The sequence below is a fragment of the Pempheris klunzingeri genome, chromosome 19 (assembly GCF_042242105.1).
Source record: "Pempheris klunzingeri isolate RE-2024b chromosome 19, fPemKlu1.hap1, whole genome shotgun sequence".
Lineage (NCBI taxonomy): Eukaryota > Metazoa > Chordata > Actinopteri > Acropomatiformes > Pempheridae > Pempheris > Pempheris klunzingeri.
This window is the reverse complement of record NC_092030.1, coordinates 10,509,103-10,520,399: the sequence shown is the minus strand read 5'-3', so window position 1 is coordinate 10,520,399 and position 11,297 is coordinate 10,509,103. Positions and strand designations below refer to the sequence as shown.

The window sequence follows — 11,297 nt, the reverse complement described above, 5'->3', positions numbered from 1 at the left end:
GCTGTGGGCAGTAGAGGACCATAAATGTGTTCACAGACCCAGCGCCACGGAGAGAAACAAGCGTGCAAAGCTGCGCTCATTCCTCCTTATCGTGGGCTAGAAGACGCGCACTCTGTGTAAGGTGGAACTAACTTTTATCCTCCAGAGAAGAGTTATAAAGCAAGCGGGATACACATCTGGTTAAAAGTGTGACAGCAAACGATAACCATGTCGGCCTCATCGGCGAAAGTCAGTAGGAAGGAGAATTCAAATCACGACGGAGCGGACGAGACCTCTGGTAACGTTAAGGAATGGCGGTTGTCCTGTTCAACGCCATTTTCATTTGTTTTTCGTCATTTTGTTATTTTCATTGTAGTTTGTGTGGTATCGAGTTGAAACGACACAGAGTTATGAATGAACAGCTTAATTTACCATTTCCTAAATAAAAGCAACGAGGTGAAATGTTGTGCAGGACTGTTGTAGCATGCAATGTAGCATGCTAATATGAGCTAACAACTTAGCCAGCGTGAGATGTTAGCTAGCTATTAGCTTACATTAGCTACTAAGGAGGCTGGTGTTTGCATTGCATAAGCTGCATTTTGTGTGATGTGCAGTTGTTGTTCATGCAGGCAGTTTTGGAGGCTTGTCGTGGGGGGGTACTGATGAAATCGCGTGCAGCGATGTGTTTCCTCATACACGTTTGTGGCAGGAGCTTTTGATTGTTTGCACACATTATTAGCATGTGCAACATTCACTCTAAGGTTATCCTCTTTCCCTTCAGTCAAGTTAGGCCGAACAGCGATAACGTTAACCTTAGCTGTTAAGTTTAACATCATCACGCTTGCAAGCTTAGCTTTTGTGTGCCAGTTAGTAGCTGATCAAGATGTAAACAAGTGCTCATCGTTAGTTTAAATAGCTACGGGGTGGCTTTAGGAACGCTAATGTGTGCTTAACATGGGTAAAGAGGCTTCGGTGAACCTCATCATATGTTCATATCGGTGTGTTACAGTTAGCATTTTCCAGCGAGACCTCGTTAAGCCTCTCATTCAAACCAGGCCGCCTTTAGTAGCAACAGGAAGCTCCAGACAGCGGGAGGCAGAGGGTCTGTCTGCCATGGCTCCACACACACATACACACCCCATCCAAACACACCACTCCTGGCGTCTCGCGTTATTTAACACACAATGGAGACATCCAGTAGAGAGATGAGACGAATCGGGCTTTTTGCCGTACTGAGGTTCTAAGATCTAAGATCACATTTTCATTGCAGTCAAACTGGTCTCACGTGCAAGACATATTTATAACATCTGATTTTGATTATGTTCATATCTAGAATATTTCAAATATTGTAAAACATGTTGACTGTGGGGATCAGGTGAGCAGGAAAAGCTGTTGTTTTTACACAGTTTGAGGTTCTATAAAGTTATCCTCAGCTTCCAATGGATACTTTGCTAGATTTGCAGCTAAACTGACTTTCTGTTGTTGTTGGTTATGGCCGACTAAATCAAACAGATAGATTAAAGGTCTATAGATAGAAGAAATGCTATGCTGGGAAGCATTCATACACCTACTAATGTAGCCAACCTGTTTCCAGTAAATATGAACTAATATTAAATTCCTTCTATTATCCTCTCAAATATTTTTGTTTGATAGAAGCGCAACTGATACTAGTTTTCAAAGGTAGAACCAATATCAGTATTTGACAGATGATTAATTAACTGACCAATTTTAAGTGATCACAGCGCTTTTTTAAGAGCATCCTATAGGCTAAATTAGCTTTTTGAAGATTAGTAGCTAATATAACAGCCACCATATTTACCGAGCTGGACATTTTACAGATAAAAAAAATTAACTTGTCTGTACTCTCTGGAGGACAAACTTTGTAGCAGACACTAAATGCCCTCCAACATATGATATGATATATATGTATGCAATTATTAGCAAATATGTGAGCCAGTCTGATCTAGATTTAGCCAGGAGCCAGAGCCAACAAATTGTTTGCTTGTTGAATTATTGTACACAATTCATTGCATTTTAGGTTTGGGCGATTAAAAATGTTTGATAAGGTATTGCGATAAAATGTATGTCTATTGATGATAAACATTAGACATTACTCTATGGACAGATCTATCAGCCTATCAAACAGCAGAAATAAAATGCATGAAAGCAATGGTTAAAGTGAACTTGTGTTATACTGTAAAGCTGAAGAAATTATTGACAAAAGGTAACACTGGTCAGTTTTAAGGATAGCTTTATCTCAAAAGCGACAAAGCTCAGATTATGATGTTGGTGCTTTTTGCTGATTCTGTCATTATAAAATCATAGTGTGATAAATGTCAATTTTGATCAGTATGCAATTAAGTATCCTCACCATATATTTGCCATATTGCCTATCCTCTTATACATGCATGCGTCTAAAAATTGTCAGTTGTGGGTCATTCACTGATCGATCCCCAGCTTGGAATCGAAAATATACAAAACTGGAGATCGCTCAAAAGTATCATAATTAAGATAAGATAAACCTTTATACGTAGGGAAATTTGCAAATTTGCAGCAGCAAAGAACAAGAACAACAAAGATAAGTGCAAAGATAAGTTAAGCAACAGGTGCCTATATACGTAGAATATAATATAAATAGAATAAAAAAAGCTATGCAGTATATACAAATATAACACTAGTAGAATGGATGAAGTGATGAATTATTGCACTAGTCAGAAAAACAGTATTGCACAGACTGAGGATAAGATATTATACATGAGTCCAGTTGAATGAACAGTAATGACTGTACAGGCCCTGACCCTCCAGCAGTTTTTTGTTGCCATCCAATGCATACCAATGCAATGAATTTATAAATTTACTTTGAAGAGGCAAGCCACAGATTTTTGCCAGCTACTGGTGGATAATGGATATTATCATTTCATGACTTTCAGTGGAATTGCATGATGATTTTATATATTGTCTTTGCTACTATATCTCTCAGTGCACATTAACCTTGGCTACACTGTAATTTGAAGGAAGTCATTTGTTCTTGTTGGCAGTGATATGTTCCCTTTTTTATACCAAAATCCTACATTTAAAACAGGTTTCCTTTTCCTTTCAGAAAAAGAGCAACAGGAAGCCATTGAACACATTGACGAAGTACAGAATGAAATTGACAGGTGAGTTTGAAGCTTGTTTGAGAGTAATGAAAAATGGGTGCATGGAGATAAGCTTGTCGCGATATCCGCAATATTGCCATACCATGCTATTGGTAGTCTACCACCACAACTGCAGTTTACATGTTTTGTCCAAATAAGCCTCTTTTCCACCAACATTTCCAGGAACTTTTATTTCCAGGAATTTATTTACCTGGGTAAATGTGTGGTTTGAGTTTCCACCGCACCTCAAAGTTCGGGAAACATTTTTTTCAAATCAGGCTGATGCTGTAAGGGGGGTGCCAGAATATTCCGGTCTGTGGCCCAGTATGGTGTCGAGCTGGTCATACCACTTAGTACGGTGGTCGGACCCACTGCGACTGTTGTGGTCCTTCAGCTTCTTATAATCTTGCTTAAGTTTCTTCAACTTTTCACAAATTTGTTTTCGGCGTGCGCCCTACATTTAGCTCCTCCAGCTTGTCGGCTATTCTTCCATAGACTCGGTCGTCCCGCTGAATTTCTTCCTCGGCAAATAGAGCCTGGACCTCATCGTCCATCCACTTCTCGTAGCTTCTCTTGTTTTGCTTCATTTTCCAAATGATCAAAACACAAACGAAGTGAAGCTTGTAGAAATTAAATAAACAAGTTTGTAGCCACACTGGAACAGAAGTGCAGGACGCTGCAAGTGTGTTCCACCAATCACTCAAGAATTCTGGGTAATCTGAAAAGTTCTTCCCCCCTACTAGGTACTTTTTCAGGGAAAGTTTGGGGTTGAGGGAAAGTTTTTTTCCCACAGTAATTTCGGTGGAAACGCGCCGAACCGAGGTAAATGAGAAAAGTTCCTGCTGATGAAAAGGGGCTATACTGTATGTCAGTGGGGCTAATAATGTGCATGCTGACGAGAGTGTGGCTTTCGTGGCCCCTTCAGTGATTGCACAGTGCCGCTACTGACATGTATGCTGAATAGCTCCTGCGAGGAGCACTAGCATTTAGGCTGCAGGTTATTATCTTGATCATAGCCACGATAACAATAACCCTCTGTGAAACTTAATAATGGCTAACAATTAAAGCTGGCGAAAGCAGAAATCTGTGTCCTAAGCACCTGTTGTCTTTGCAGACCTGTAAAGCCCTAACATTGGCTAGCTACATAAACGTGCTGGAATTAGCTGCAGCTACAGCCTTTGACTAAACTATTAGCAACATTCAACATAGCTTCTCATTGGCTGCTTTCATGGTAATCCTACATACACAACCCTTGATGTGTTATTAGAAGCCTTATAATAACGTTACCCAGATAACCTAATGCAACACATTTGGATATTACAGGAAAATGAAATCTGCAGCGTCATTGCTTTCTCCTCATCTTTGAGGCACTTTGCTAATATTAACATGTTTTTATTGTTTATTATTCAGCCTCTCTTTTAGATTCTCTGTTTGAAAAGTTGGTCGTCCTTTTTTTTGGCTGCTTTGCAGTGTAGACAGCTGTGCCAGAGTTGGAATAGCAACTTTTTCTGCAGGATTTCTGCTGTTGGATCAGGTTTTCACCAACATCTGAAGGGACCATAGATGGAAAGGACATGCATGTGCATGTGTGTTTGTAGAACAGCCAATAGGAATGAAAGGAAAGGAGAGAGGCCTGAGAGGCAGAAGTCTAGTTCTCTCTTAGTCCATCTGCACCAACAATAAACTGCCTATCACAGCATTAAATCTTATTTATATAGCAACAAAATTACAAATTAAGTATTTAACAAACAGCGCCAAAACCGCTATTATCACATATTGCACTATTGTGGCACCCTTAATCACCGTAGTGGAAATTCCTTCACCGTGACAGCCCTACTTTTTTCCTTATTGACGTGCTTTTGTCTTCTTTCTTTCTAGACTGAACGAACAGGCAAGTGAAGAAATTTTAAAAGTAGAGCAGAAGTACAACAAATTACGCCAGCCGTTCTTTCAGAAGCGATCAGAACTCATAGCCAAAATACCCAACTTCTGGGTCACAACATTTGTCAACCATCCACAAGGTAAACTTATATACTTTGTCATTTTTGTATTTGTGTCGGTGGGGGGGGGGGGGGATCTTGGCTCATAACAGAAATAATCTATTGTAAACATCTATTGTCTCACTTTGTTTACAGCTGCTTTATGTTTCACAATGTTGCATTAATGTTTTTCTCATAAGCTTGGCTAATGTGTCTGACCTGTAGTTTCAGCTCTTCTGGGGGAGGAAGATGAGGAAGCACTTCATTACTTGTCGAGGGTGGAGGTCACCGAGTTCGAGGATATCAAGTCTGGATATAGAATAGATTTTGTGAGTTGTCAGGTTCACTTTATTTGTACATTTTAAAAGTCATGCCATAAACTGAGACAGATGTGACATGTATTTCTTAATTATTTCTTTTCTGTAGTATTTTGATGAGAATCCATACTTTGAGAACAAAGCCCTCTCCAAAGAGTTTAATGTAAATGAGAGCGGAGATCCTGTTTCCAAATCAACTGAAATCAAATGGAAAGCTGGAAAGGTTGGTTTGCCTTTTCTTTGGCTTGTATGTTCTTTTCATGAAAATGTATTTAATTACCTTTTTATATTACTATTACACATTCTGATTAACCTAAGACATTAGATAAAGTTAATAAAATTTTATTTCATTTTATTGCAAACAGTTATACTCTTATTCTCAATAGCAAAACACTTTATAACAATTAATCATGACCAAACACGTGGTTCCCAGGACCTGACGAAGCGTACAGGACAGACGCCAAACAAAGCCGGGAAGAAAAGGCAGCACGAGGAGCCAGAGAGCTTCTTCACCTGGTTCACCGACCACTCGGATGCAGGAGCAGACGAGCTGGGAGAAGTGATCAAGGACGACATCTGGCCTAATCCACTGCAGTACTACTTGGTAGGCTCCTAATCTTGGTTTCTTCTATTCCTGCAGAACATTCACTGCAAAAGTTTGGGAACCACTGTTCTAACGGATGAAGCAGTGAAGTCCTGTTTCCTCACCTGCACTAAGTGCACTCATGCACAAAGCTAGCAGCTCTCCTTTTCCTGCTGGTAAAACTGTGGACTCCATGGCTGTCAGGTTAGAGTTTGTGCCACCTGCACAATAACCTACCATGATGATATATGGTGAAGAGCCACTAAAACCTACTCACTGTAACACGAACGCCCAGCTCACTACCACCTACTACTGCAGCTGGGGAAAAAGAGCAGTTTTAGGAGCTTGAGAAAACAAACACTTTCTCCTCTGAATTTCTGCCCTTATGTCTGATAATGACCATTTTAAGGGTAATGCAGGATTTAATGTTTTATAAGGTTAAAAATAAATCTCAGAATAAAAAATTTGCTTGCACGTTGCTCTTTAATGTGTTGATGGTGCATTCAGACAGACTTGCGCCTTGTGTGGAAAAGCCCTTTGTTCAGTATCAGGAAAAGGCCATACTGAGTCGATCAATATGGCCTTTTATCAATATCAATATACTTTAATCCCAGAGGGGATCATAATCATTATGAGCAGAACAGGGCTCTGATGGTGGCTGATGGCTGTGCAGCCTTCAGCAGGGACATACAGCACTGTTTTGCATGGAAAGAAGGAAGAAACGCAATCTGTGGTAGCATACCTTGCTAACCCCTGGCAACCAGCCAAAACTTGTGGTTTTACCCTCCAACAAGCTCATCTTCCACAAGCAGACAGCCCAGTTTTGTGGCTGTCCATCCTTGGGAACCAACTGCAGCACGCTGGTGGGATTATGGACACAACTCTGGTGCTCAGAGCTTGTTTATTAGTCCCAGGTGGCATCACTTGGTTTTGTATTAAGTCTCAGATTTAGCATTTTTGCTCTTCTGGAGCTTTTAACACATTTCAGTCTTCATCAGTGGATGAAATTTGCACAGTTGTCAAGGAGATGGCCCAATTGTCACATCTATAATACACCAAGTACAGTATGTTAAAATACTGGTGTTTTTTGGTGGTTTTATAAAATGTTTGAACCCCCTGCTCAACTTGATAATGTAGAGCCTGACATGGGCTTATCACAGATATTTACATAGGAATGTATACATGGGATAACAAATAAGATACGTTTGACTTGCAAGGACCAAGTTTACAGAATCCATATAGGATGTTGGTAAAGTTCAGTGTTTATGTAAGGAAAAACACAACAAACTCAAATATATCAGCCCACAAATCTTATTTTTGGTCTGGCTGTATCGTATAGCATGACATCCAACACTTTACGAGTGTGAAAGATTGCTACATAATGTAAGTGAGGGTCAGGGTGTGAAGGGATGTTGAGTTGTGTCCTGTTTGAAAGAGGATTCAGTAAATCCAGTAGCTCATCGTTACTGCGGTTATCAAACATTAAAGCCAGGATCAGGTGGTTAAAGTCTGAATGTTCCCAAGGTTCCTGATATGGAGGATGAGGAAGGTGATGGCGATGACGATGATGATGAAGAGGAGGGTCTGGAAGATATTGACGAGGGGGAAGAAGAAGGTGAAGATGAGGATGAGGATGGTGATGGAGAAGATGGAGAGGTAAGAATACTGTAGATCAAAGATGCACGCTTGTCCGGAGGGTTGAACCAGTAATAGAAATCTCTGATGAATGGGATAAAGAGACTTCCTGTCCTGTAGAAGTGCCTCAGCGTGTTTTCATAGTAACTTCACCTCAAACATCTGAAATGTTCTTCTGGGACCAACCAGTGTAACACTTTTTTTTCTCCTTTCAGGATGATGGTGAGGATGATTAAATGTTTCAGCCAACACCTTTTTCTCAGTCCTCCCTCTGGTCATTCTTCAACGCATGGGAGCTAAATATTTTGGGGTTGTTTTGGGGGGGGGAGCGGGTGGGGAGGGCGGTTTGTAAAAAAAAAAAAAAAAAAAGAAGAGGAAAAAAAAAATCTTTTTCCTGTGTGTCGTCAGTGTGTCCGTCCTCTTCCTCCACAGCCACGGTCTGTCCATAATGCCATGTCTAAAGACCAGCTACATACACAGGTCTACATTGGGTGGGGTGGAGTGGGGATGTTGGTCACTTTCTTCAAGTTTCACCTGTCATTGTTTCTCTACATCTCCCAAAGACATGCAAAAGAATTAAAAAAAAAAAAAAAAATTTGTAGCACTCTGCACGTCATTCTACGTAGATTTAAAATACGTACAATAGCAATTTCTATGTAAAATATGAAAAGACAGTTTCTGTTGAAGTTGTGAGTTCAATAAAAATAAGCCATGGTGCAGTGATAACTTAATCATAGCATCCTTACCCACTTTTATATATATAAATGTATATTATAATATATCCGGTGGTGGGGTTACTAAGGCTTATTAGAGGTTGCATTTTCCTTTGTGACTTATTGTACTAATGGAACTGATTGAAAGCACCAGCTTGTTCCTTTCAACCATTGTAAATGTTTTTGGGATATACATGTATCTTGGTAAGACAAATGTTAATTGTACACAGTTTAATGGGGAGGATTGGTGGGGCTGCGGGGCTCTGACAACAACTCTGGACATCTGTTAAGAAATTTTCATTATCTTGTTTTCCAGGCACCCACAACAAAGTTTGAAATGTACATTTTTTTATAAAAACAACCTAAAAAAAAATCTAATTTTGAGCTTGGCTTAACATTTTGAGATGGGAGAGATTTAAAATTTCTGCACAGTTCAGGAGTCTGCAGTGTGTCTCCTGTTCCGCTGGAAACGTATTCACATTAAATTAAGTGTACCAGTTGCTTTGTTACAATAAATAAATGTATACATGATGTATGGAGTAGTCTGATCACATTTAGCCTTTTCATCTGCAGTTTTTCACTTCTCTTCAGTCCAGAAGTTGTCTGAAATGTCATCAAGCAAATTAACCGTTATCTTGCAAAAGTGAATGTATTTATAGACAAACCAGGCGGATACATTTATGGATATTTTGTGGTATTTTTTGAGGCTCAGAGAAGTTAAAATAAAACCTTTTCGCAAACCCAACAGACCGCTGGATGGCAGCTTCAGTCCATGTTCAACAGTTTCAAACAGGGAGACTACAGCCTGCTGTGGGACCACTGGATGCTAAGAACCTTTGATCATATGGAGATTTGTTTTATAAAATATTGGGTGCTACTGGCTCTCTAATGTGACCGTTGTTAATTATTACAGTTTAGATGTGTCCCGGTGTTAGATACCCAGCACTTTGTAGCCAGGGGTTTTAAAATAAACAGTTTGGGCTGACTCAGGTTTTAAAATGTTTGCAAGTGTTGATGATTTTTTTAGTCTGCTGTTGGAGCACTGTTCCACAGATGTAGCAGTACTTTGGCCCAAACAGTTACTCCACAGTTGTTTAAAGGAGCAAGATGTTTCCCAAATGGTTACAAACCAGCACAGCAGATCTAACATTTCAGCACATTTTGGGGGTAATGAAAGTGTCTTTGAAATATTCCCCATGTACTGTGAATACACATCTACACTGAGGATTATGCTTTGGTGGTGTCCATGAGTTAACACGTACAGTAGTATTCTTTCTCTTCAGGGTTTGCCCAAAACTGTAAACCACTAAGTACACAAATAACTAGCTAATATGAGAGAATACAAATACAATAGAATGATGAAGACGTGGTGTTTCTACTCTGAAATCCTCACTGTGTAATATATAGTGCATTATTATAACTACTAGACTACACAATAGGATTCATGCATAAGAGAGAATTAGACTGGACAATTCACACAGGATAGCTCTTATATGTTAATAGGATAGGAGTAAGCTGTGCGGCTGAGTATGAATGTCACATTATGTAAGTAGCTAATCTTACCTTTCTGCACAACGGACCATTGACTTACATGAGGATGCATGACAGCGGATGTGGAGTAATGACGCAGAGCTAATATCCTTCAGTTCATTGGCCTGACTGGCACGCTGCATAGAAATAAGTAAAACTCTAAATATTTAGCAAAATTTCATTGGTTCACATGATCATCTGCCATAAGTATGTGGCACCCTGGAAATAAAGTCATAGAGTTCTCCCACCAATAGGTGGCAGACGTAACATTCATGGTCAAAAGAAAAATGCAAGGCTGCAAACAGTAGTAAAGGCCTTCTGTCACTATGTTGTATCTGATGAGAGCAAATATTTTAAAGACAAAGAAAAAGATTGTTGCGAAGACACTATGTCATTGTTTTGATATAGAAGACTGGTTCAAACCCTGTAAGTAATGGGATCGAGCCCAGGCTTCAGTGTCAGCCAACAGTCAGCAGCAGGGGTTAAACCTTGTGAGGCTGGTTTCATAGGGACTACTTCAATAGAAAGCAGTTCCAATATAAATGTAGATTTTCCAGAGTAACAACTGCACTGTTTCTGGAAAGGAGTGTTGCTGTTGAATTTTTTTTAATGTTTTTTTTAATGCTGTACCACGAACTCTTACAAGCTTTGTTCTATAAATTTAAATTGTTAAGTATTTGGTCCACTCTCTTGTGCCCCTTTCATACACATAGGTGATAAGGTAAGTTCCATGCTTGGAGTAATGCCAATACTGAAGATATAATTGTATGTAATCAGCTAAACTAATAACCCCCTGTAATAATCTACTTGACACAAGACAATGTCTGGCTGACTGTAAAAATGTACTGACAGCTTCAGTGGACACCATCTTGATCCAGGCCCTGATGGCTGCTTTGTTCCTAATGACTCCACTGTATAAACTTGGAATTTGTGCACAACAGTGTGTGGTTGCTGTGCAGAAAAGCATTTGGGTGAATAAGGCTGCCATATAATCACAAAGCCAATTTAGGCCACATGAGAGCTCTGACAGCATGTTATTTGGAATACTCATAATGCACAATAGTCCATTTCAGAATATTATATACAATATTATACAACACATATTATTAGGTTATGACTATTGATGCATTCATGTGTTCATCACTCCAGTGCTGCAGTTGGTGTAGGCTAGAGCACATGTACTTACTTCCTACAGTGCTGGCTAGCCTCTATTATGATAATACATCATCATCTATTACTTGATTTGTCGGTTGCATTAATATGGATCCGCATAGTAACTTAAACTATGAAATAAAAGTATTGGAGTAAAAAGCACAATATTTCAATTTGAATATACTACAAGTGTAAAGAAGCATAAAATGGAAGTGAATTTAGTAGTGAATTTTAATTAGCTTGATTAAATGTATTTAGTTACAGTCTGCCAA

At 39.4% G+C, this 11,297-nt stretch overlaps 1 protein-coding gene across 1 annotated transcript; it reads left to right on the top strand.

Annotated features, from left to right (window-relative positions):
• Positions 1–60: 60 nt before the first annotated feature.
• Positions 61–7,953, top strand: setb (SET nuclear proto-oncogene b). The gene is made up of 8 exons (XM_070850863.1): positions 61–277; positions 3,080–3,137; positions 4,995–5,137; positions 5,321–5,424; positions 5,522–5,635; positions 5,846–6,016; positions 7,520–7,651; positions 7,846–7,953. The coding sequence occupies exons 1-8, from the start codon at positions 208–210 to the stop codon at positions 7,864–7,866; spliced, it is 813 nt and encodes a 270-aa protein (XP_070706964.1). The 5' UTR covers positions 61–207; the 3' UTR covers positions 7,867–7,953.
• The last annotated feature ends 3,344 nt before the right edge of the window (positions 7,954–11,297 follow it).